The sequence below is a fragment of the Anomaloglossus baeobatrachus genome, chromosome 7 (genome assembly GCF_048569485.1).
Source record: "Anomaloglossus baeobatrachus isolate aAnoBae1 chromosome 7, aAnoBae1.hap1, whole genome shotgun sequence".
In the NCBI taxonomy this organism is placed as follows: domain Eukaryota; kingdom Metazoa; phylum Chordata; class Amphibia; order Anura; family Aromobatidae; genus Anomaloglossus; species Anomaloglossus baeobatrachus.
Genome location: NC_134359.1, coordinates 16,046,303 through 16,072,059, shown reverse-complemented (window position 1 = coordinate 16,072,059; position 25,757 = coordinate 16,046,303). Strand labels below are relative to the sequence as shown.

The window sequence follows — 25,757 nt, the reverse complement described above, 5'->3', positions numbered from 1 at the left end:
CTTGCATACAGAAATGCTATGATATGAAACCCATGACCCCCCCCAAAACATTGAATGCTGGTCATGTGTATGGCGCTCATTAGTGGCCCCCGTCAGCTGCAGTGCACATCTGGACTCTGCACAGCATACTGTATCTGGCTGCAATGCACATCTGGCCTCTGCACAGCATACTGTATCTGGCTGCAATGCACATCTGGCCTCTGCACAGCATACTGTATCTTGCTGCAATGCACATCTGGACTCTCCACAGCACACTGTATCTTGCTGCAATGCACATCTGGCCTCTGCACAGCATACTGTATCTTGCTGCAATGCACATCTGGACTCTGCACAGCATACTGTATCTTGCTGCAATGCACATCTGGACTCTGCACAACATACTGTATCCTGCTGCAATGCACATCTGGACTCTCCACAGCACACTGTATCTTGCTGCAATGCACATCTGGACTCTCCACAGCACACTGTATCTTGCTGTAATGCACATCTGGACTCTGCACAGCACACTGTATCTTGCTGCAATGCACATCTGGCCTCTGCACAGCATACTGTATCTTGCTGCAATGCACATCCGGACTCTGCACAGCATACTGTATCTGGCTGCAATGCACATCTGGGCTCTGCACAGCATACTGTATCTTGCTGCAATGCACATCTGGCCTCTGCACAGCATACTGTATCTGGCTGCAATGCACATCTGGCCTCTGCACAGCATACTGTATCTGGCTGCAATGCACATCTGGACTCTGCACAGCATACTGTATCTTGCTGCACGTTGTGCAATATGGTAGGTGACACGTTTGCACAAGCATCTGTGATACGTGGTCGTAGGTCCTGCAATGTTGGTGGAGGGGTCGCATACACCTGCTGTTTGCTGTGACCTCACAGAAAGAAGTCCAATGGGGTCAGGTCAGGTGAGCGGAGGCCACTCCACACAGCCTCCATACCCAATGACTTGTAGGAAGGTCTCCATGAGGTATCGCTTCACGTCCGCAGCCTTGTGAGTTTTACACGTTCTAATCATAGCATTTCTGTATGCAAGGTGTGGATTCGTATTGAATTGATGATGCCCTACAACTTTGTAATTCACTTTTTTTCTCTATCTCGTTCCGTTTTTGAGATAAAAAAGCTAACTCTGTTGTTTTCCACCAGGTGGCGCTATAGGTGGTTTCATTGCATAGCGCATGGCTACTTTACTATATCTAGACACCACTTCTATGCCTATAGCTGCCGCCGTTCTCAAGTTACTGGCGGTGGACAGGATATGGGTGGACACACTGTATATACACAGTGACTGCACCACCAGAATAGTGAGTGCAACTCTGGAGTATACTGTATTTTTCGGACTATAAGACGCACATTTTTCCCCCCAAATGTTGGGGGAAAGTGGGGGGTGCGTCTTATAGTTTGAATGTGGCTGCGGGGAATGAGGGTGCTGCGGTGGAGCGGGTCATCAGCGGAACGAGCAGGCTGTAGCAATCTGCCGTGACCATGTGGACCCGCTCATTTGATATGCATGCCCATCCTCCTGCCCATCATCCCTCAGCACTGAAGCCGGAGCTGACAGGTGGGCGGGATGATGGGTGGGGGGTGCGCGCATAACTAACAGCCGACCCGCATGATCACCCCTGGTAACTACAGCCTGGAGTGATCATGTGCGGCTGTCTTCACTGCTCCCCGTGTATCATCATCAGCACAGGGGGCAGTGAATCAGTACACTCACCGGTCACCGTTCCCCTGCAGAATCGCGATCTCCTCCTGTCTGCTGGCCACAGCTGATCTGTGTGGAGAACAGTGCGCACAGCGGTGACGTCATCCCTGTGCGCACCGCTAGTCTCCACACAGGTCAGCAGACAGGCAGGCAGGAGGATGAGCGATGCTGCAGCAGGGAAACGGGGATGGCTCCACACTCCAGCGGCGCTGCTGCCGTCACTGACAGGAGGAGAAGCGATGCTGTACGAAGCGAGGAAAGGAGAGTATGAACGTTTATTTTTTTTGTGTGCCACAGGATACAGGCCATTTAGCAGGATGGGGGTATATAGGAAGATGGATGGGGGTATATATCAGGATGGATGGGGTATATAGCAGGATGGTATAGTGAGGAATAGTGTGTGCAGCTCTGGAGTATAATACAGGAGGTAACGCAGGATCAGTAATGTATGTACACAGTGACTGCACCAGCAGAATAGTGAGTACAGCTCTGGAGTATAATACAGGAGGCAACTCAGGATCAGTAATGTAATGTATGTACACAGTGACTGCACCAGCAGAATAGTGAGTGCAGCTCTGGAGTATAATACAGGAGGTAACTCAGGATCAGTAATGTAATGTATGTACACAGTGACTGCACCAGCAGAATAGTGAGTGCAGCTCTGGAGTGTAATACAGGAACAGTAATGTATGTACACAATGACTTAATGTTCCATCATTTCTCATGTAAATATGTTGGCTTTAGATCGCTTTTCTTATTAGATTGCTGTACATTAGTGTCCATTATACTTACATGCCGTTGGTGAAATCGTGCATCAGGGGGCGCATGCTGGTGAATGTCAATATCGGGAGCAGAGCAAACGGGAGCTGGAAAACAATAAGTAAATAAATTGAACATGTTTCCCAGGGGCTCCAGTTCTGCGGCTATTGCCGGTCTCTGTTTACTTTCCTGCAGCAATGACATCACGTTCATCCACACAACCGCTGCAGGCAATCACTGTTCTCGTGCCTGACATGCCGGCATCACCACTGCGGCCAGTGATTGAATGTATGTGACCAGATTACTGCAGGGAACTAGAGAGGGATCGTCAGGGAACGCTGCAGCAAAACCGGGGGATACAAGAAGCACTATCTAGGAATGGGTAATATTACAGAGGCGCGAGGCTCCGAGTGCCTCAATATCTGGTGATGACATCATCTATGATATCCCAATTTACCAAGATACTTTGCAGAACGTTCAGCAAATCGTTCATTTTCGACAGGTGAGTGATATCTTGAAAAGCGGCCACGAATATGGTGGGTATAATGGCGCAGGAGCGGGTGAACAGGACGCGGTAGAAACGAGACCACTTCAGGTTCAAGAATCCCTGGAAATAAGGAAAAATGGAGATTATAAGAGCAAATACGGGAAGGAGCAATAATGACAAAGAGCCATTGACTCCTAGATAAGATAAAAGGCAAATTCTGCAGGAAAGTCTCCAGAAAACTCAACATTCCAGATACAATCACATAGAACGGACACTACTCTGAGGTTTGCTACATTGTATGGAATATCCTTAAGATTAAAGTGCAATCGGTGCAGACTCCTAGTGGTGGTCCTGTGGGCGGGGTCTCCACCGATCGCACTTTCATCTGAAGGATAGTCCATCAGTGTACAATCCCTTTAAGTCATAAATATAACAGATCTATAGGGGAGAAGTATGGATGACCTATATACTCACCTCCATCACGAACTGCCCAGCGTACGTCCCCGTCATCGTAGAGCTCTGTCCTGCAGCCAAGATGCCCACGGCCCAGATGTAGAGGGCGGCGGGGCCAAAAAAGCAGCCGAGGATCACCCCCTGTGCAGAAGAAGCCGCGTCAGAAGGGACAACCAACCTATGTACTGTATATATACAGTGCTCAGCAGAAGTGAGTGCACCCTACATGTTTGTCAGAAAACCTTTCCTTTCCTTTCAGAATCAGCATTTTCTATTGGATCCCTTATACTACAAAATACTTCCACTGATTGCAAAGAAGATTTGTTATTTCACACAAAGTGATATTCCCAACAAATGAATTCAAGACCATGTTGCAAAAATGAGTACACCCCAATAAAAGTACTAGTTTAGACTGCAAAATTCTAATTAAGAAGAAGTCACCCACAGGGAAGTCTTACATAGTTACACAGTTACATAGTTACATAGGTTGAAAGAAGACCTAGGTCCATCTAGTTCAACTTTCCTCCACCAATATCTAATTCTTTATTACACAGATCTCCAGCAGACGGAGGACTATGAGAGGGTGATATTTTACAAAGAAATCCCCTTTGCATTTCATACCGTCAGCAATGGCACCACATGGAAGAGAAATGTCACAAGACCCGAGAAATAACAATTTCTATACACAAGAAAGGTGAAAGCTACAAGAAGATCAGCAAAATTTTACTTATTAGTCAGACTATGGGGGTCATCCACGAAGGAGGGTGCTGCGGAAGCCCAGCACAAAAAGCCACCTAGAAATGGCACCACATGGAAGAGAAATGTCACAAGACCCGAGAAATAATAATTTCTATACACAAAAAAGGTGAAAGCTACAAGATCAGCAAAATTATACTTATTAGTCAGACTATGGGGTCATCCACGAAGGAGGGTGCTGCGTAAGCCCAGCACAAAAAGCCACCTAGAATGTGAGAGGGCCCATGATGAAAAATAAAGACTCCTAGGACCCTATACTAGGGAGGGATGAGATCAAGATAAAGGTTTTTGGAACTGATGGGTTCAAAACTGTATGGTGCCAAACAAATGAGAAGTACCAGGAAAAATTCCTTGTGCTTCCAGTGAGACCTGGAGGTGCCGGTGTCCTTATGAGAGCTACATGAGCTGTTGGTGTTGGGGGGCACATGAGCTACTGCTGTCCGGGGGCATATGAGCTGCCGGTATCGGGGGCCACATGAGCTATTGGCGTCTGGGGGCACATGAGCTACTGCTATCGGGGGGCACATGAGCTACTGGTGTCGGGGGCACATGAGCTACTGGTGTCGGGGGCACATGAGCTACTGGTGTCGGGGGCACATGAGCTACTGGTGTCGGGGGCACATGAGCTACTGGTGTCGGGGGCACATGAGCTACTGCTATCGGGGGGCACATGAGCTACTGGTGTCGGGGGCACATGAGCTACTGGTGTCGGGGGCACATGAGCTACTGGTGTCGGGGGCACATGAGCTAGTGGTGTTGGGGGCACATGACTTGCTGGTATCGGGGGGCACATGAGCTACTGGTGTTGGGGCCACTTTCATTACTGGGATCATGAAGTTACAGATGTCCCGCTCTATAGTGGAACGGAAGATGCCGCCATCACTCCGGTCCTCGATGAACGAGCTCTTCTCTGACAATGATGCAGAATTCACATCTGAGGCCACTGCTGCATTCCAGAGGCGAGAGAGATTCAAGGGCCGAGTGTCTCCCGATCTGACAACCGAGCCCCTATGGGGAGTTCTGAGGAGACGAGTTGTCACCACTCTTCATCCATCCTCCAGGCTCTAGAAGAGCTCGTTCTGGAGATGGAGGAAGATGGAGGTTCATTCCAGGCCCAGATGACTTGGTGCCGTCCTCACACATCATGGGATCATACTAAATACTAAGTGTAATAGTTTTGATGGGGGGTGTACTAAGTTTTCCCATCAACTAATTTGAGTCAAATCAAAAATTTTGTAGTGAAAGTTCTATTATTGATCTTACTGTCATGTTATGGGGTGAAAAATGTTCCGTCAAACTTGTAAACGTTTTTTAAATTCTTCTTGTGTTGAGTTAGATAATGTTTTAAATCTTTCTTTTAAAAGCGGGTGTACTCATTTATGCTGTGTATATACACATATATATTTGTCACAGCCTGTACCCAGCGATCACTGCTAAGTTACTAGATTGGAATATCCCTTTATGTCTTTGTGAAGAGTTGGGAGCAAATAGTGCAGACATTTTCCACTTACCCCGGTGTAAATGTCCACAGTTAGGGTGTCGTTATTATTTTCAAACACACCGGCATGAGGACTGCTGCTGTTCAGACAAACTTCATACTGGAAACCAATGGAGAAAAAGATCAGTGACAGGCAACCACTAGGGGGAGCTCCCTGTATACAGAGATACATGATAAGATTCTGTCTGCAGCCACCACTAGGGGGAGCTCCCTGTATACAGAGATACATGATAAGATCCTGTCTGCAGCCACCACTAGGGGGAGCTCCCTGTATACAGAGATACATGATAGGAGCCTGTCTGCAGCCACCACTAGGGGGAGCTCCCTGTATACAGAGATACATGATAAGATCCTGTCTGCAGTCACCACTAGGGTGAGCTCCCTGTATACAGAGATACATGATAAGATCCTGTCTGCAGCCACCACTAGGGGGAGTTCCCTGTATACAGAGATACATGATAAGATCCTGTCTGCAGCCACCACTAGGGGGAGTTCCCTGTATACAGAGATACATGATAAGATCCTGTCTGCAGCCACCACTAGGAGGAGCTCCCTGTATACAGAGATACATGATAAGATCCTGTCTGCAGCCACCACTAGGGGGAGCTCCCTGTATACAGAGATACATGATAAGATCCTGTCTGCAGCCACCACTAGGGGGAGCTCCCTGTATACAGAGATACATGATAAGATCCTGTCTGCAGCCACCACTAGGGGGAGCTCCCTGTATACAGAGATACATGATAAGATTCTGTCTGCAGCCACCACTAGAGGGAGCTCCCTGTATACAGAGATACATGATAAGATCCTGTCTGCAGCCACCACTAGAGGGAGCTCCCTGTATACAGAGACACATGATAAGATCCTGTCTGCAGCCACCACTAGGGGGAGCTCCCTGTATACAGAGACACATGATAAGATCCTGTCTGCAGCCACCACTAGAGGGAGCTCCCTGTATACAGATATACATGATCCAAAGACATACAGATAGGGACTCTAGATTGTGAGCCCCAATGGGGACAGTGTTGCCAATGTATGTAAAGTGCTATGGAATTAATAGCGCTATATAAATGAATAAAATTATTATTATTATTATTATTATAAGATCCTGTCTGCAGTCACCACTAGAGGGAGCTCCCTGTATACAGAGATACATGTTAAGATCCTGTCTGCAGCCACCACTAGGGGGAGCTCCCTGTATACAGAGATACATGATAAGATCCTGTCTGCAGCCACCACTAGGGGGAGCTCCCTGTATACAGAGATACATGATAAGATCCTGTCTGCAGTCACCACTAGGGGAAGCTTCCTGTATACAGAGATACATGATAAGATCCTGTCTGCAGCCACCACTAGGGGGAGCTCCCTGTATACAGAGATACATGATAAGATTCTGTCTGCAGCCACCACTAGGGGGAGATCCCTGTATACAGAGATACATGATAAGATCCTGTCTGCAGCCACCACTAGGGGGAGCTCCCTGTATACAGAGACATGATAAGATCCTATCTGTAGCCACCACTAGGGGGAGATCCCTGTATAAAGAGATACATGATAAGATTCTGTGTGAATGCTCCATTTGCACCAGTGATATGTCAATGGGAGTGGGATCTGGGGGTTCCTTGGTCATGGACCCAAAATGTCTATGTTCATCGAGCAACTTAAGGCCGCTTTACATGCTGCAATATCGGTCCCGATATCGCTAGCGTGGCTACCTGCCCCCATTGGTTGTGCGACACGGGCAAATCGCTGCCTGTGTCGCACAACATCGCGCAGACCCGTCACACATACTTACCTTCCCTGCGACGTCGCTGTGACCGGCGAACCGCCTCCTTTCTAAGGGGGCGGGTCGTGCGGCGTCACAGCAACATCACTGAGCGGCCGCCCAATAGAAGCTGAGGGGCGGAGATGAGCGGGACGAACATCCCGCCCACCTCCTTCCTTCGCATTGCGGCCGGGAGGCAGGTAAGGAGGGCTTCATCGTTCCTGCGGTGTCACACGGAGTGATGTGTGCTGCCGCAGGAACGAGGAATAACCTCGTTACTGCTGCAGTAACGATATTTGAGAATGGACCCCCATGTCACCGATGAGCGATTTTGCACGTTTTTGCAACGATGCAAAATGGCTCATATGTGTCACACGCAACGGCATCGCTACAGCGGCTGGATGTGCTTCACCAATTCCGTGACCCCAACGAGATCGCTGTAGCAATCTCGTAGTGTGTAAAGCCCCCTTTAGTTATCATTTTATGATTGTGACACGTGTTGTGATGTGTGGCCCCTGCCCTGGTTGAAGAGAAGCCCCTCATTGTATTGTGGATCAGTCGGATTCATAGAGAATGGACTCACCGCATCATGGTTGGTTTTGTTGTAAAAAGCTTCTGCGAATACGGACATGACGAAGAGGTTGATGATGAAGGAGACGAGCAGCGCGATGGTGGACTCGATCAGGAAGTACATGTTGGCTTCTTTCACCTCCTGCTTCTTCTTACGATCAATTTCCCTGGACTGAGAAAGAGAAAGAACATCAGGAACAGAGGAGATACAGAGGACGGCACTGTACGTATACAGAAGAGTACATAGCAGGTGGGGAACGCGGCACCCAGAGAATGCTGAGAACATAGACTGTACATCCAATCCTCACAGGCAAAGAAATCAAACCATGGATGTCCATAAATTAAGATAATGAGAAATGACACAGGGAAAAGTATTGAACACGTTACTGAAATGTATTTAATACTTTGTATAAAAGCCTTTGTTGGTGCTGAAGCTTCCAGACGCCTCCTGTATAGAGACACTAGTCACCTGCATTGCTCAGGTGGATTTTGGCCCATTCTTCCGCACACACTCCTCACATCCTGTATGGAGACACTAGTCGCCTGCATTGCTCAGGTGGATTTGGCCCATTCTTCTGCACACACTCCTCACATCCTGTATGGAGACACTAGTCGTCTGCATTGCTCAGGTGGATTTTGGCCCATTCTTCCGCACACACTCCTCACATCCTGTATGGAGACACTAGTCGCCTGCATTGCTCAGGTGGATTTTGGCCCATTCTTCCGCACACACTCCTCACATCCTGTATGGAGACACTAGTCGCCTGCATTGCTCAGGTGGATTTTGGCCCATTCTTCCGCACACACTCCTCACATCCTGTATGGAGACACTAGTCACCTGCATTGCTCAGGTGGATTTTGGCCCATTCTTCCGCACACACTCCTCACATCCTGTATGGAGACACTAGTCAGCTGCATTGCTCAGGTGGATTTTGGTCCATTCTTCCGCACACACTCCTCACATCCTGTATGGAGACACTAGTCGCCTGCATTGCTCAGGTGGATTTTGGCCATTCTTCTGCACACACTCCTCACATCCTGTATGGAGACACTAGTCACCTGCATTGCTCAGGTGGATTTTGGGTCCATTCTTCCAGAAACACTCCTCACATCCTGTATGGAGACACTAGTCGCCTGCATTGCTCAGGTGGATTTTGGCCCATTCCTCCGCACACACTCCTCACATCCTGTATGGAGACACTAGTCGCCTGCATTGCTCAGGTGGATTTTGGCCCATTCTTCCGCACACATTCCTCACATCCTGTATGGAGACACTAGTCAGCTGCATTGCTCAGGTGGATTTTGGCCCATTCTTCCGCACACATTCCTCACATCCTGTATGGAGACACTAGTCACCTGCATTGCTCAGGTGGATTTTGGCCCATTCTTCCGCACACACACTCCTCACATCCTGTATGGAGACACTAGTCGCCTGCATTGCTCAGGTGGATTTTGTCCCATTCTTCCGCACACACTCCTCACATCCTGTATGGAGACACCAGTCACCTGCATTGCTCAGGTGGATTTTGGCCCATTCTTCCGCACACACTCCTCACATCCTGTATGGAGACACTAGTCACCTGCATTGCTCAGGTGGATTTTGGCCCATTCCTCCGCACACACTCCTCACATCCTGTATGGAGACACTAGTCGCCTGCATTGCTCAGGTGGATTTTGGCCCATTCTTCTGCACACACTCCTCACATCCTGTATGGAGACACTAGTCGCCTGCATTGCTCAGCTGCATTTTGGCCCATTCTTCTGCACACACTCCTCACATCCTGTATGGAGACAATAGTCGCCTGCATTGCTCAGGTGGATTTTGGCCCATTCTTCCGCACACATTCCTCACATCCTGTATGGAGACACTAGTCGCCTGCATTGCTCAGGTGGATTTTGGCCCATTCTTCCGCACACACTCCTCACATCCTGTATGGAGACACTAGTCGCCTGCATTGCTCAGGTGGATTTTGGCCCATTCTTCCGCACACACTCCTCACATCCTGTATGGAGACACTAGTCACCTGCATTGCTCAGGTGGATTTTGGCCCATTCTTCCGCACACACACTCCTCACATCCTGTATGGAGACACTAGTCGCCTGCATTGCTCAGGTGGATTTTGGCCCATTCTTCCGCACACACACTCCTCACATCCTGTATGGAGACACTAGTCACCTGCATTGCTCAGGTGGATTTTGGCCCATTCTTCCGCACACATTCCTCACATCCTGTATGGAGACACTAGTCGCCTGCATTGCTCAGGTGGATTTTGGCCCATTCTTCCGCACACACTCCTCACATCCTGTATGGAGACACTAGTCGCCTGCATTGCTCAGATGGATTTTGGTCCATTCTTCCGCACACACTCCTCACATTCTGTATGGAGACACTAGTCGCCTGCATTGCTCAGGTGGATTTTGGCCCATTCTTCCGCACACATTCCTCACATCCTGTATGGAGACACTAGTCACCTGCATGGCTCAGGTGGATTTTGGCCCATTCTTCCGCACACACTCCTCACATCCTGTATGGAGACACTAGTCGCCTGCATTGCTCAGGTGGATTTTGGCCCATTCTTCCGCACACATTCCTCACATCCTGTATGGAGACACTAGTCGCCTGCATTGCTCAGGTGGATTTTGGCCCATTCTTCCGCACACATTCCTCACATCCTGTATGGAGACACTAGTCCCTGCATTGCTCAGGTGGATTTTGGCCCATTCTTCCGCACACACTCCTCACATCCTGTATGGAGACACTAGTCACCTGCATGGCTCAGGTGGATTTTGGCCCATTCTTCCGCACACACTCCTCACATCCTGTATGGAGACACTAGTCGCCTGCATTGCTCAGGTGGATTTTGGCCCATTCTTCCGCACACACTCCTCACATCCTGTATGGAGACACTAGTCTCCTGCATTGCTCAGGTGGATTTTAGCCCATTCTTCCGCACACTCCTCACATCCTGTATGGAGACACTAGTCGCCTGCATTGCTCAGGTGGATTTTGGCCCATTCTTCCTCACACACTCCTCACATCCTGTATGGAGACACTAGTCTCCTGCATTGCTCAGGTGGATTTTGGTCCATTCTTCCGCACACACTCCTCACATCCTGTATGGAGACACTAGTCACCTGCATGGCTCAGGTGGATTTTGGCCCATTCTTCCGCACACACTCCTCACATCCTGTATGGAGACACTAGTCACCTGCATTGCTGAGGTGGATTATGGCCCATTCTTCCGCACACTCCTCACATCCTGCAGGTCCCGGCTCCTTCTCTGATCTCTGAGCTTTAGTTCCTTCCAGACATTTTTTATTGGATTCAGTTCTGGTGATCGGCTCGGCCATTCTAGCAGATTTATTTTCTTTCCTTGGCCGTGTGTTTGGGATCATTGTTTGCTGAAATGTCCGCCCTCGTTTCATCTTCATCCTCCTGGTAAATGGCAGCAGATTTTTATCAGTCCATTCATCCTTCCTTCAGTTATATGAATTTTGCCAGTGTCGTATTTTGAAAAACAGCCGCACACCATGATGTTCCCACCTCCACACTTCACTGTTGGTATTTTTGGGGTGATTTGCCTTTTGGCCTCCAATTATGGTGTGTATTGTGGCCTCCAAAGAGTTCAATTTTAGTGTCATCTGACCAGACTATATTCTCCAGTATCTCACAGACTTGTCTAAATGTTGATGAAAAAACTTTAAACGTTCTTGAACCTGCTTTGTGTTCAGCAATGGAGTCTTCTGTAGTGAGCGTGCATACAGGAGCGTGCATACAGGAGCGTGCATACAGGAGCGTGCATACAGGAGCGTGCATACAGGAGCGTGCATACAGGCCATGGAGGGAGGAGTACATTACTTATTGTTATCTGTGAAAGAATTGTACCTGTTGATTACAGGTGTATAGGTCGCTTTCCTCGGCTCTTGAATAAACTCTTCTGATAATTCTTTCCACTCTTTTGTCTGAAATCTCGCGGGCAGCATCCGCTCGTGGCCATTTATGTGAAATTATATTCTTTCCACTTCCGGATTATGGCTCCAATAGAGCTCACTGGAGCCTTCAGTAGTTTAGAAATTCTTCTGTAACCAATATCATCAGTATGTTTTGGAAAAATAATATTACAGGGTCTTGAGACAGCTCACTGGTTTTATCCATCATGAGATGTTTCTTGTGGGGCATCTTGGTAATGAGACCTTTCTATCGGCCATCAGTTGAACCACCTGATATTATTTTTCACTAAGTGTCAGGATTGCTTTCTAATTACTAATAGATTTCAGCTGGTGTCAGGACTTGGCTTTTCTACCTCTCTTTCTTCATGTGTTCAATACTTTTCCCCCGTGTCATTTCTCATTATTACACATAATTTAATTTATGGACATCTATGGTTTGATTTCTTTACCTGTGTGGATTGGATGAGATGTTACCGACATCTGGTGACAAATTCATGTCAATAGAACCTTCAGAAATATATTTACTTAGAAAATAGGTGACACGCTCAATACTTACTTCATGCACTGTGTGTGTGTGTATATACAGTATATATATATATATTACACACACAAACACACAGATTATACATACTATATACAGTTACAATGCCATGACGGGAAATGTAGTGTCTGTATTACACCCCATGATAGCATTACAGCCACAGCTCAGGAGACAGTATCACACAGGATAGGATTAGATACACAGCTCAGCAGACAGTATCACACAGGATAGGATTAGATACACAGCTCAGCAGACAGTATCACACAAGATAGGATTAGATACACGGCTCAGCAGACAGTATCACACAGGATAGGATTAGATACACAGCTCAGCAGACAGTATCACACAGGAGAGGATTAGATACACAGCTCAGCAGACAGTATCACACAGGGTAGGATTAGATACACAGCTCAGCAGAGCGTACCACACAGGACAGGATTAGATACACAGCTCAGCAGACAGTATCACACAGAATAAGATTAGATACACAGCTCAGCAGACAGTATCACACAGGAGAGGATTAGATACACAGCTCAGCAGACAGCATCACACAGGATAGGATTAGATACACAGCTCAGCAGACAGTGTCACACAGGAGAGGATTAGATACACAGCTCAGCAGACAGTATCACACAGGAGAGGATTAGATACACAGCTCAGCAGACAGTATCACACAGGAGAGGATTAGATACACGGCTCAGCAGACAGTATCACACAGGAGAGGATTAGATACACAGCTCAGCAGACAGTGTCACACAGGATAGGATTAGATACACGGCTCAGCAGACAGTATCACACAGGATAGGATTACATACACGGCTCAGCAGACAGTATCACACAGGAGAGGATTAGATACACAGCTCAGCAGACAATGTCACACAGGATAGGATTAGATACACGGCTCAGCAGACAGTATCACACAGGTTAGGATTAGATACACAGCTCAGCAGACAGTATCACACAGAAGAGGATTAGATACACAGTTCAGCAGACAGTATCACACAGGATAGGATTAGATACACAGCTCAGCAGACAGTATCACACAGGATAGGATTAGATACACAGCTCAGCAGACAGTATCACACAGGGTAGGATTAGATACACAGCTCAGCAGACAGTATCACACAGGATAGGATTAGATACACAGCTAAGCAGACAGTATCACACAGGAGAGGATTAGATACACAGCTCAGCAGACAGTGTCACACAGGATAGGATTAGATACACAGCTCAGCAGACAGTGTCACACAGGATAGGATTAGATACACAGCTCAGCAGACAGTATCACACAGGAGAGGATTAGATACACAGCTCAGCAGACAGTGTCACACAGGAGAGGATTAGATACACAGCTCAGCAGACAGTATCACACAGGAGAGGATTAGATACACAGCTCAGCAGACAGTATCACAGGATAGGATTAGATACACAGCTCAGCAGACAGTATCACACAGGAGAGGATTAGATACACAGCTCAGCAGACAGTATCACACAGGAGAGAATTAGATACACAGCTCAGCAGATGGTATCACACATGATAGGATTAGATACACAGCTCAGCAGACAGTATCACACAGGATAGGATTAGATACACAGCTCAGCAGTCAGCATCACACAGGATAGGATTAGATACACAGCTCAGCAGACAGTATCACACAGGAGAGGATTAGATACACAGCTCAGCAGACAGTGTCACACAGGATAGGATTAGATACACAGCTCAGCAGACAGTGTCACACAGGATAGGATTAGATACACAGCTCAGCAGACAGTATCACACAGGAGAGGATTAGATACACAGCTCAGCAGACAGTGTCACACAGGAGAGGATTAGATACACAGCTCAGCAGACAGTATCACACAGGAGAGGATTAGATACACAGCTCAGCAGACAGTATCACAGGATAGGATTAGATACATGGCTCAACAGACAGTGTCACACAGGAGAGGATTAGATACACAGCTCAGCAGACAGTATCACACAGGAGAGGATTAGATACACAGCTCAGCAGACAGTATCACAGGATAGGATTAGATACACAGCTCAGCAGACAGTGTCACACAGGAGAGGATTAGATACACAGCTCAGCAGACAGTATCACACAGGAGAGGATTAGATACACAGCTCAGCAGACAGTATCACAGGATAGGATTAGATACACAGCTCAGCAGACAGTGTCACACAGGATAGGATTAGATACACAGCTCAGCAGACAGTGTCACACAGGAGAGGATTAGATACACAGCTCAGCAGACAGTATCACACAGGATAGGATTAGATACACAGCTCAGCAGACAGTATCACACAGGAGAGGATTAGATACACAGCTCAGCAGACAGTATCACACAGGAGAGGATTAGATACACAGCTCAGCAGACAGTATCACAGGATAGGATTAGATACACAGCTCAGCAGACAGTATCACACAGGAGAGAATTAGATACACAGCTCAGCAGATGGTATCACACATGATAGGATTAGATACACGGCTCAGCAGACAGTATCACACAGGATAGGATTAGATACACAGCTCACCAGTCAGCATCACACAGGATAGGATTAGATACACAGCTCAGCAGACAGTATCACATGATTGCTGGGAATGTTTCTCGCTGTGATGATTTCACCAATGGAAAATGTTAATAAATAATAAAGTGAAACGTAATAAATCAGACACTTCCCGTTGTCTTCTCTGTTATCAGCTGTTTCCCAGTATTCAGCGGTCACTGATTTTAGGTGCGGGAACTTCCCCTTACTCCAGATTTCCCCTTCGCCGCATGGGAGCGATGTAGATAACATTTCCCATAATCCGGCATTTAATACCCCAATAATCCTGATTGTCCGGCGGATGATATACTGAGTTACTATAATCTGGATTATTACACCGTAGCAGAAAGATGGAGGCGTTTATGATCGTTTGATAATGCAGAACATTTGATAATCCGGCAATTATCAGACCCCAGTGAGGCCGTATTATACTTTAATGGAGACATTTTATTAGCGATACATGAATTCTGCTTTTTGAAAGGAGTCATGACGCCGTATTGTCATGTGACTGTGCCCCCCATATTTATAGGTATGAAGCCCCCCTGTGCAGACAGACAGGAGACCGTCCGCCGCGTCCCCCAGCGCTATAGGACATTACCTTGACGAGTGAGGAGTGCAGGTAGATGTTGTGCGGCATGATGATGGCGCCAATGATGCCCACAGCCTGGAGCAACTCATCAGATCCGCAGCCGGAACAGTACGGGTAGAACATGCCCTTTATCACCTCTCTCTGGTCCGGACGCACCACCACGTACTGCGGCAGAGAAGGAAAGCACGACCATGAATATAGGGGGAGCAGGGGCTGGTGGCTAAGTGACAAGGTGACGGCTCCACAGCGGCCTACAATGGCGGCTACATACTAGGCGGACAAGGAAGAAGGGACAGAACATGGGGGACGCTGCGCTCCCCTCCCCACAATCACCGTCCTCACCTCATAGCCAAATGTCACCGCCATGATAGTAATGAGTAAGGCGAAGAAAGCTTCCAGCTTCCGGAGACCTGGGGGGCACACAGGACAATGATGGGACCGAGATTAAACCATTGGTGACATAATCCGGATTATAGTCCCATAATCTCACCATATTTATCCAGGAAGAGGAAGAAGAGCGTGTCAATGATGGTGATGAGGACGCCGCCCCAAAGGGGGATCCTGCAAAACATGGACGGGATAATGAGCAGTGCCCCCCTATAATAGACCCCCCCATAACAAAACCAGCCACAAAGACCCACATAATGTTACCAGGCAGATGGCCCCTGTAATAGTGCGAGCCATAGGACCTCCATAACAATGACACGCACAAAGACTCCCAATAATCAGAGTTACCCCATAGTAGTGCCAGCTATAATGTAATATGACTTCCAGAACAGTATCAGAGTGACTGTTACATAATAATATTAGTTACATGTTCTTATAACAGTGCCAGCAAGAGCCCCTGAAAAATGCCAACCAAGACCCCCCAACAGTATAAACCATAGGCTCGTACAATAGAAACAGCCACAGGGCCCTCATAGAGGTATCGCCCCATTACCTCCATAACAGTGCGGCACTTATTAATGCCAGGTCTCAAGAAGTATCTTAATGCATTTTGGTGCACACGGTGTCTGCTGCACTCTCTGGTTAGTTTGTATAGACATATATGAGGATCTTACCGTCCCGATGACAGAAGGCTAAAAGCAATGGCAGTACCAATAACTTCCTGCATATCAGACCCAATTATGGCTATTTCCACTAAGACCCACAGAATCCAGCGAGGAGCCTAAGAGGAAGAATATGGATTATATACAGTATCAATATGAATCGGTCTTCTAAAAGCAATGCTGCTGCGAGCGTGAGCCGACCGTCATCTGCTGCGAGCGTGAGCCGAGCGTCATATGCTGCGAGCGTGAGCCGAGCGTCATCTGCTGGGAGCGTGAGCCGAGCGTCATCTGCTGCGAGCGTTAGCCGAGCGTCATCTGCTGCGAGCGTGAGCCGAGCGTCATCTGCTGCGAGCGTGAGCCGAGCGTCATCTGCTGCGAGCGTGAGCCGAGCGTCACCTGCTGCGAGCGTGAGCCGAGCGTCACCTGCTGCGAGCCTGAGCCGAGCGTCACCTGCTGCGAGCGTGAGCCGAGCGTCACCTGCTGCGAGCGTGAGCCGAGCGTCACCTGCTGCGAGCGTGAGCCGAGCGTCATCTGCTGGGAGCGTGAGCCGAGCGTCATCTGCTGCGAGCGTTAGCCGAGCGTCATCTGCTGCGAGCGTGAGCCGAGCGTCATCTGCTGCGAGCGTGAGCCGAGCGTCATCTGCTGCGAGCGTGAGCCGAGCGTCACCTGCTGCGAGCGTGAGCCGAGCGTCACCTGCTGCGAGCCTGAGCCGAGCGTCACCTGCTGCGAGCGTGAGCCGAGCATCATCTGCTGCAAGCCTGAGCCGAGCGTCACCTGCTGCGAGCGTGAGCCGAGCGTCACCTGCTGCGAGCGTGAGCCGAGCGTCATCTGCTGCGAGCGTGAGCCGAGTGTCATCTGCTGCGAGCGTGAGCCGAGCGTCATCTGCTGCAAGCGTGAGCCGAGCGTCATCTGCTGCAAGCGTGAGCCGAGCGTCATCTGCTGAGAGCCTGAGCCGAGCGTCATCTGCTGAGAGCGTGAGCTGAGCGTCATCTGCTGCAAGCGTGAGCCAAGCGTCATCTGCTGAGAGCCTGAGCCGAGCGTCATCTGCTGAGAGCCTGAGCCGAGCGTCATCTGCTGCGAGCGTGAGCCAAGCGTCATCTGCTGCGAGCGTGAGCCGAGCGTCATCTGCTGAGAGCCTGAGCCGAGCGTCATCTGCTGCGGCCCTGAGCCGAGCGTCACCTGCTGCGAGCGTGAGCCGAGCGTCACCTGCTGCGAGCGTGAGCCGAGCGTCACCTGCTGCGAGCGTGAGCCGAGCGTCATCTGCTGCGAGCGTGAGCCGAGCGTCATCTGCTGCGAGCGTGAGCCGAGCGTCATCTGCTGCGAGCGTGAGCCGAGCGTCATCTGCTGCGAGCGTGAGCCGAGCGTCATCTGCTGCGAGCGTGAGCCGAGCGTCATCTGCTGCGAGCCTGAGCCGAGCGTCACCTGCTGCGAGCGTGAGCCGAGCGTCACCTGCTGCGAGGTGTATGGCCGCCCGCTATCTAAGGTGTATGGCCGCCCGCTATCTAAGGTGTATGGCCGTCCACTATCTAAGGTGTATGGCTGCCCGCTATCTAAGGTGTATGGCCGCCCGCTATCTAAGGTGTATGGCCGCCTGCTATCTAAGGTATATGGCCGCCTGCTATCTAAGGTGTATGGCCACCCGCTATCTAAGGTGTATGGCCGCCTGCTATCTAAGGTGTATGGCCGCCTGCTATCTAAGGTGTAGGGCCGCCCGCTATCTAAGGTGTATGGCCGCCTGCTATCTAAGGTGTATGGCCGCCTGCTATCTAAGGTGTATGGCCGCCTGCTATCTAAGGTGTATGGCCGCCTGCTATCTAAGGTGTATGGCCGCCTGCTATCTAAGGTGTATGGCCGCCCTCTATCTAAGGTGTATGGCCGCCCGCTATCTAAGGTGTATGGCCGCCCGCTATCTAAGGTGTATGGCCGCCTGCTATCTAAGGTGTATGGCCGCCCGCTATCTAAGGTGTATGGCCGCCCGCTATCTAAGGTGTATGGCCGCCCGCTATCTAAGGTGTATGGCCACCCGCTATCTAAGGTGTATGGCCACCCGCTATCTAAGGTGTATGGCCGCCTGCTATATAAGCTGTATGGCCGCCTGCTATCTAAGGTGTATGGCCGCCTGCTATCTAAGGTGTATGGCCGCCCGCTATCTAAGGTGTATGGCCACCCGCTATCTAAGGTGTATGGCCACCCGCTATCTAAGGTGTATGGCCGCCTGCTATATAAGCTGTATGGCCGCCTGCTATCTAAGGTGTTGGCCACCCGCTATCTAAGGTGTATGGCCGCCTGCTATCTAAGGTGTTGGCCACCCGCTATCTAAGGTGTATGGCCATCCGCTATCTAAGGTGTATGGCCGCCCGCTATCTAAGGTGTATGGCCGCCCGCTATCTAAGGTGTATGGCCGCCTGCTATCTAAGGTGTATGGCCGCCCGCTATCTAAGGTGTATGGCCGCCTGCTATCTAAGGTGTATGGCCGCCCGCTATCTAAGGTGTATGGCCGCCCGCTATCTAAGGTGTATGGCCGCCCGCTATCTAAGGTGTATGGCCGCCCGCTATCTAAGGTGTATGGCCACCCGCTATCTAAGGTGTATGGCCGCCTGCTATATAAGCTGTATGGCCGCCTGCTATCTAAGGTGTTGGCCACCCGCTATCTAAGGTGTATGGCCGCCTGCTATCTAAGGTGTTGGCCACCCGCTATCTAAGGTGTATGGCCATCCGCTATCTAAGGTGTATGGCCGCCCGCTATCTAAGGTGTATGGCCGCCCGCTATCTAAGGTGTATGGCCGCCTGCTATCTAAGGTGTATGGCCGCCCGCTATCTAAGGTGTATGGCCGCCTGCTATCTAAGGTGTATGGCCGCCCGCTATCTAAGGTGTATGGCCGCCCGCTATCTAAGGTGTACAGGCGCTGTGACTACCAATGTAACGCTCATCCTAGCTCTCACAATACAGTCTGGTAACAGGAAACCAGCAGAACTGTGATTGAAGCTTTACACAAGTGGCCAAAATTGTTGGTCTCCCTTCGTTTAATGAAAGTAAAGCCCACAATGGTCACAGAAATAACTTAAACCTGACTAAAGTAATAATAAATAAAAAATCTATGAAAATGAGCAAATGAAAATCAGACATTGCTGCTTTTCTGCTTCCACTCATGAAATCGGCCTGGACAGAAATGAATCCTCCACCTCTTCCTCCTCCTCTTCCTCCTCTTAATATTTTGTTGCACAACCTTTTGAGACAATCAGACCATTCCTGTAACTGTCAATGAGACTTCTACTCCTCTCCACAGATATTTTGGCGACTCCTCAAGAGTAAACTGCTCCTTGTGTCTGGTGTTTGTTGCCTTTTCAGACGTTTCAGCTCTTTCCAAAGATGCTCCATAGGATTTAGGTCTGGGCTCATAGAAGCCACTTCAGAATAGTCCAATGTTTTCCTCTTAGCCATTCTTGGGTGTTTTTAGCTGTGTTTTGGGTCATTATCCTGTTGCAAGACCCATGACCTGCGACTGAGCCTAAGCTTTCTGACACTGGGCAGCACATTTCTCTCTAGAATCCCTTGATAGTCTTGAGATTTCATTGTACCCTGCACAGATTCAAGACACCCTGTGCCAGATGCAGCAAAGCAGCCCCACAATATAACAGAGCCTCCTCCGTGTTTCACTGTAGGGACAGTGTTCTTTTTTTGATTTGCTTCATTTTTCCATCTGTGAACATAGAGCCAAGGTGCCTTGGCAAAAAGTTCCATTTTTGCCTCATCTGTTCATAGGACATTCTCCCAGAAGCTTTGTGGCTTATCAACATGTAGTTTGGCAGATTCCACTCTGACTTTTTTATGTTTTTTTTCAACAATGGTGTCCTCTTTGGTCGCCTCCCATGAAGTCCACTTTGGCTCAAACAACGACGGATGGTGCGATCTGACACTGATGTTCCTTGAGCTTGAAGTTCAGCTTTAATCTCTTGAGAAGTTTTTCTGGGCTCTTTTGTTACCATTTCTATTATCCGACTCTTTGATTTGTCATCAATTTTTCCTCCTGCGGCCACGTCCAGGGAGGTTGGGTACAGTCCCATGGATCTTAAATTTCTGAATAATATGTGCAACTGTAGTCACAGGAACATCAATCTGCTTGGATATGTTCTTATAACCTTTACCTTTAATATGATTGTCTATCATTTTCTTTCTAATCTCCTGAGACAACTCTTTCCTTCGTTTCCTCTGGTCCATATTGAGTGTGGTAGACACCATGTAACCAATCAGCACAGTGAGTATCTGTAGCCCTATATACAGGTCCACTGACTGATTGCAAGATAACTGTGATGCTAATTAGTGGACGCACCTTGATTTAGCATGTCCCTTTCGTCACATTATTTTCATGTGTGTAGCTGTGACTAGAGAAGAAGACAATGTATCTGAGTGATGTGACTGGGGAGTATAACCTTACCTTTGGGTAGTAGGAATGGCAAACCTGAGCCAAATCTCTGCCAGTTACCACTCCCAGCCGTATAGCGAGCCGCTGGCACACAAGACCCAGGAAGGTAGCGGCAAGGAGAACCCACAGGAGCTGGAAACACACAGAGATAACACCGTTAATCGGGACGTGATGGCAGAATGTCCGGCAACTGATGCAAATCTCGCTATTCATTGAGTGCGGGGTAAAAGATTTGGCTCCTACCTTAAATCCGGCAATTGCTCCGCACTGCAGGTCAGACTCAACGTTTCCAGGGTCCAGGTAAGCGATGCTCATGAGGAACCCAGGCCCGGTAAATGCCCAGAGCTTGCGGAAGCTGAATCCTGTCTGGGGGGGGGGGACACACAGAACAGAAAGTGGGTCAGATAAAGCATGAGGGGTAAATTAATTCAATCATAAGGCCACATGAATCAGAGGGGGAAGGTACTAAAGAATGGAGCCGCAACCCTGGCATAACCGGAACAGCAATGGAGTCCAGAGGCTCAGGCGGCCCAACCACGCCACCAATACAGGGAGCTACTTACAGAGTCTATCTGCTAGTATTGTAGTCAATGGTATTCAGCCATTGGCAGGGAGCTCCCCCTAGTGGTGGCTGCAGACAGAATCTTATCATGTATCTCTGTATACAGGGAGCTCCCCCTAGTGGTGGCTGCAGACAGGATCTTATCATGTATCTCTGTATACAGGGAGCTCCCCCTAGTGGTGGCTGCAGACAGGATCTTATCATGTATCTCTGTATACAGGGAGCTTCCCCTAGTGGTGGCTGCAGACAGGATCTTATCATGTATCTCTGTATACAGGGAGCTCCCCCTAGTGGTGGCTGCAGACAGAATCTTATCATGTATCTCTGTATACAGGGAGCTCCCCCTAGTGGTGGCTGCAGACAGGATCTTATCATGTATCTCTGTATACAGGGAGCTCCCCTAGTGGTGGCTGCAGACAGGATCTTATCATGTATCTCTGTATACAGGGAGCTCCCCCTAGTGGTGGCTGCAGACAGGATCTTATCATGTATCTCTGTATACAAGGAGCTCCCCCTAGTGGTGGCTGCAGATAGAATCTCATCATGTATCTCTGTATAAAGGGAGCTCCCTATAGTGGTGGCTGCAGACAGGATCTTATCATGTATCTGTATACAGGGAGCTCCCCTCGTGGTGGCTACAGACAGAATCTTATCATGTATCTCTATATAGGGAGCTCCCCCTAGTGGTGACTGCAGACTGGATCTTTTCATGTATCTGTATACAGGGAGCTCCCCCTAGTGGTGGCTGCAGACAGGATCTTATCATGTATCTCTGTATACAGGGAGCTCCCCCTAGTGGTGACTGCAGACAGGATCTTATCATGTATCTCTGTATATGGGGAGCTCTCCCTAGTGGTGACTGCAGACAGGATCTTATCATGTATCTCTGTATACGGGGAGCTCCCCCTAGTGGTGACTGCAGACAGGATCTTATCATGTATCTCTGTATACAGCGAGCTCCCCCTAGTGGTGGCTGCAGACAGGATCTTATCATGTATCTCTGTATACAGGGATCCCCCCCTAGTGGTGGCTGCAGACAGAATCTTATCATGTATCTCTGTATACAGGGAGCTCCCCCTAGTGGTGACTGCAGACAGGATCTTATCATGTATCTCTGTATACGGGGAGCTCCCCCTAGTGGTGACTGCAGACAGGATCTTATCATGTATCTCTGTATACAGGGAGCTCCCCCTAGTGGTGGCTGCAGACAGGATCTTATCATGTATCTCTGTATACAGGGAGCTCCCCCTAGTGGTGGCTGCAGACAGGATCTTATCATGTATCTCTGTATACAGGGAGCTCCATCTAGTGGTGGCTGCTGACAGGATCTTATCATGTGTCTCTGTATACAGGGAGCTCCCTCTAGTGGTGGCTGCAGACAGGATCTTATCATGTGTCTCTGTATACAGGGAGCTCCCTCTAGTGGTGGCTGCAGACAGGATCTTATCATGTATCTGTATACAGGGAGCTCCCCCTAGTGGTGGCTGCAGACAGGATCTTATCATGTGTCTCTGTATACAGGGAGCTCCCCCTAGTGGTGGCTGCAGACAGGATCTTGTCATGTGTCTCTGTATACAGGGAGCTCCCCCTAGTGGTGGCTGCAGACAGGATCTTATCATGTGTCTCTGTATACAGGGAGCTCCCTCTAGTGGTGGCTGCTGACAGGATCTTATCATGTGTCTCTGTATACAGGGAGCTTCCCCTAGTGGTGGCTGCAGACAGAATCTTATCATGTATCTCTGCATACAGGGAGCTCCCTCTAGTGGTGGCTGCTGACAGGATCTTATCATGTGTCTCTGTATACAGGGAGCTCCCTCTAGTGGTGGCTGCTGACAGGATCTTATCATGTGTCTCTGTATACAGGGAGCTCCCTCTAGTGGTGGCTGCAGACAGGATCTTATCATGTGTCTCTGTATACAGGGAGCTCCCTCTAGTGGTGGCTGCAGACAGGATCTTATCATGTATCTGTATACAGGGAGCTCCCCCTAGTGGTGGCTGCAGACAGGATCTTATCATGTATCTCTGTATACAGGGAGCTCCCCTAGTGGTGTCTGCAGACAGAATCTTATCCTGTAACTCTGTATACAGGGAGCTCCCCCTAGTGGTGGCTGCAGACAGGATCTTATCATGTATCTCTGTATACAGGGAGCTCCCCCTAGTGGTGGCTGCAGATAGGATCTTATCATGTATCTCTGTATACAAGGAGCTCCCCCTAGTGGTGGCTGCAGACAGAATCTCATCATGTATCTCTGTATACAGGGAGCTCCCCCTAGTGGTGGCTTCAGACAGAATCTTATCATGTATCTGTATACAGGGAGCTCCCCCTAGTGGTGGCTACAGACAGAATCTTATCATGTATCTCTATATAGGGAGCTCCCCCTAGTGGTGACTGCAGACTGGATCTTTTCATGTATCTGTATACAGGGAGCTCCCCCTAGTGGTGGCTGCAGACAGGATCTTATCATGTATCTCTGTATACAAGGAGCTCCCCCTAGTGGTGGCTGCAGAAAGGATCTTATCATGTATCTCTGTATACAGGGAGCTCCCCCTAGTGGTGGCTTCAGACAGAATCTTATCATGTATCTCTGTATACAGGGAGCTCCCCCTAGTGGTGACTGCAGACAGGATCTTATCATGTATCTCTGTATACGGGGAGCTCCCCCTAGTGGTGACTCCAGACAGGATCTTATCATGTATCTCTGTATACGGGGAGCTCCCCCTAGTGGTGGCTGCAGACAGGATCTTATCATGTATCTCTGTATACAGGGAGCTCCCCCTAGTGGTGGCTGCAGACAGAATCTTATCATGTATCTCTGTATACAGGGAGCTCCCCCTAGTGGTGGCTGCAGACAGGATCTTATCATGTATCTCTGTATACAGGGAGCTCCCCCTAGTGGTGGCTGCAGACAGGATCTTATCATGTATCTCTGTATACAGGGAGCTCCCCCTAGTAGTGGCTGCAGACAGAATCTTATCATGTATCTCTCTATACAGGGAGCTCCCCCTAGTGGTGGCTGCAGACAGAATCTTATCATGTATCTCTGTATACAGGGAGCTCCCTCTAGTGGTGGCTGCAGACAGGATCTTATCATGTATCTCTGTATACAGGGAGCTCCCCCTAGTGGTGGCTGCAGACAGGATCTTATCATGTATCTCTGTATACAGGGAGCTCCCCCTAGTGGTGGCTGCAGACAGGATCTTATCATGTATCTCTGTATACAGGGAGCTCCCCCTAGTGGTGACTGCAGACAGGATCTTATCATGTATCTCTGTATACAGGGAGCTCCCCCTAGTGATGGCTGCAGACAGGATCTTATCATGTATCTCTGTATACAGGGAGCTCCCCCTAGTGGTGGCTGCAGACAGAATCTTATCATGTATCTCTGTATACAGGGAGCTCCCCCTAGTGGTGGCTGCAGACAGGATCTTATCATGTATCTCTGTATACAGGGAGCTCCCCCTAGTGGTGGCTGCAGACAGGATCTTATCATGTATCTCTGCATACAGGGAGCTCCCCCTAGTGGTGGCTGCAGACAGGATCTTATCATGTATCTCTGCATACAGGGAGCTCCCTATAGTGGTGGCTGCAGAGAGAATCTTATCACGTATCTAGGGCCCCACTAATAACAGTATTAATCCATTTGGTGCCATCATAAATACTAAATATAAATCCCTAAACTTCTCTTGACCACCAGGAATATGACCTGGATCACTATTACTAACCAATAAACTATCATATGTAAAAATGTGTATTTAGCAGAAATTCTTGACTTTTATGCATTGCCTTTACATGTAGACGTTAATGACTATAGTTTATGCTTTATCCATTAGGTTTATATCAAAGATAGGGAGTTGATGTCCTTTTTAACTCCATAAACTCTAGTAAGATATATTTAAAGGGGAGGGGATGTCAGGATGATACATTTTGCACATAAATTCAAAAGTTTAAAGGAAATTGCATCTTTTTAGCCATTTCTCAAAATTCTTGTGGTGGATTTTATAAAAGAAACAATATTTGTGCACCCGGCCTCCAGTATGGACATGATTCCTGACTTCTGTCCTCAGTTGATTGGCAGCAGTGATAATGACTTTTT

General features: G+C 48.8%; 1 protein-coding gene across 1 annotated transcript in view; it reads right to left on the bottom strand.

The window, feature by feature from the left end:
* The window catches only part of SLC11A1 (solute carrier family 11 member 1), a 51,408-nt gene that overhangs the window by 5,176 nt on the left and 20,475 nt on the right, over positions 1 to 25,757 (bottom strand). Inside the window, exons 3-13 of the mRNA XM_075317070.1 lie at positions 21,345 to 21,467; positions 21,114 to 21,233; positions 16,690 to 16,796; positions 16,119 to 16,189; positions 15,971 to 16,038; positions 15,638 to 15,793; positions 8,013 to 8,171; positions 5,678 to 5,764; positions 3,432 to 3,551; positions 2,928 to 3,077; positions 2,504 to 2,577 (exon numbers count right to left, since the gene is read on the bottom strand). Coding sequence (XP_075173185.1) covers positions 2,504 to 2,577; positions 2,928 to 3,077; positions 3,432 to 3,551; positions 5,678 to 5,764; positions 8,013 to 8,171; positions 15,638 to 15,793; positions 15,971 to 16,038; positions 16,119 to 16,189; positions 16,690 to 16,796; positions 21,114 to 21,233; positions 21,345 to 21,467 — 1,235 coding nt within the window. The remainder of the gene's footprint in view (positions 1 to 2,503; positions 2,578 to 2,927; positions 3,078 to 3,431; positions 3,552 to 5,677; positions 5,765 to 8,012; positions 8,172 to 15,637; positions 15,794 to 15,970; positions 16,039 to 16,118; positions 16,190 to 16,689; positions 16,797 to 21,113; positions 21,234 to 21,344; positions 21,468 to 25,757) is intronic.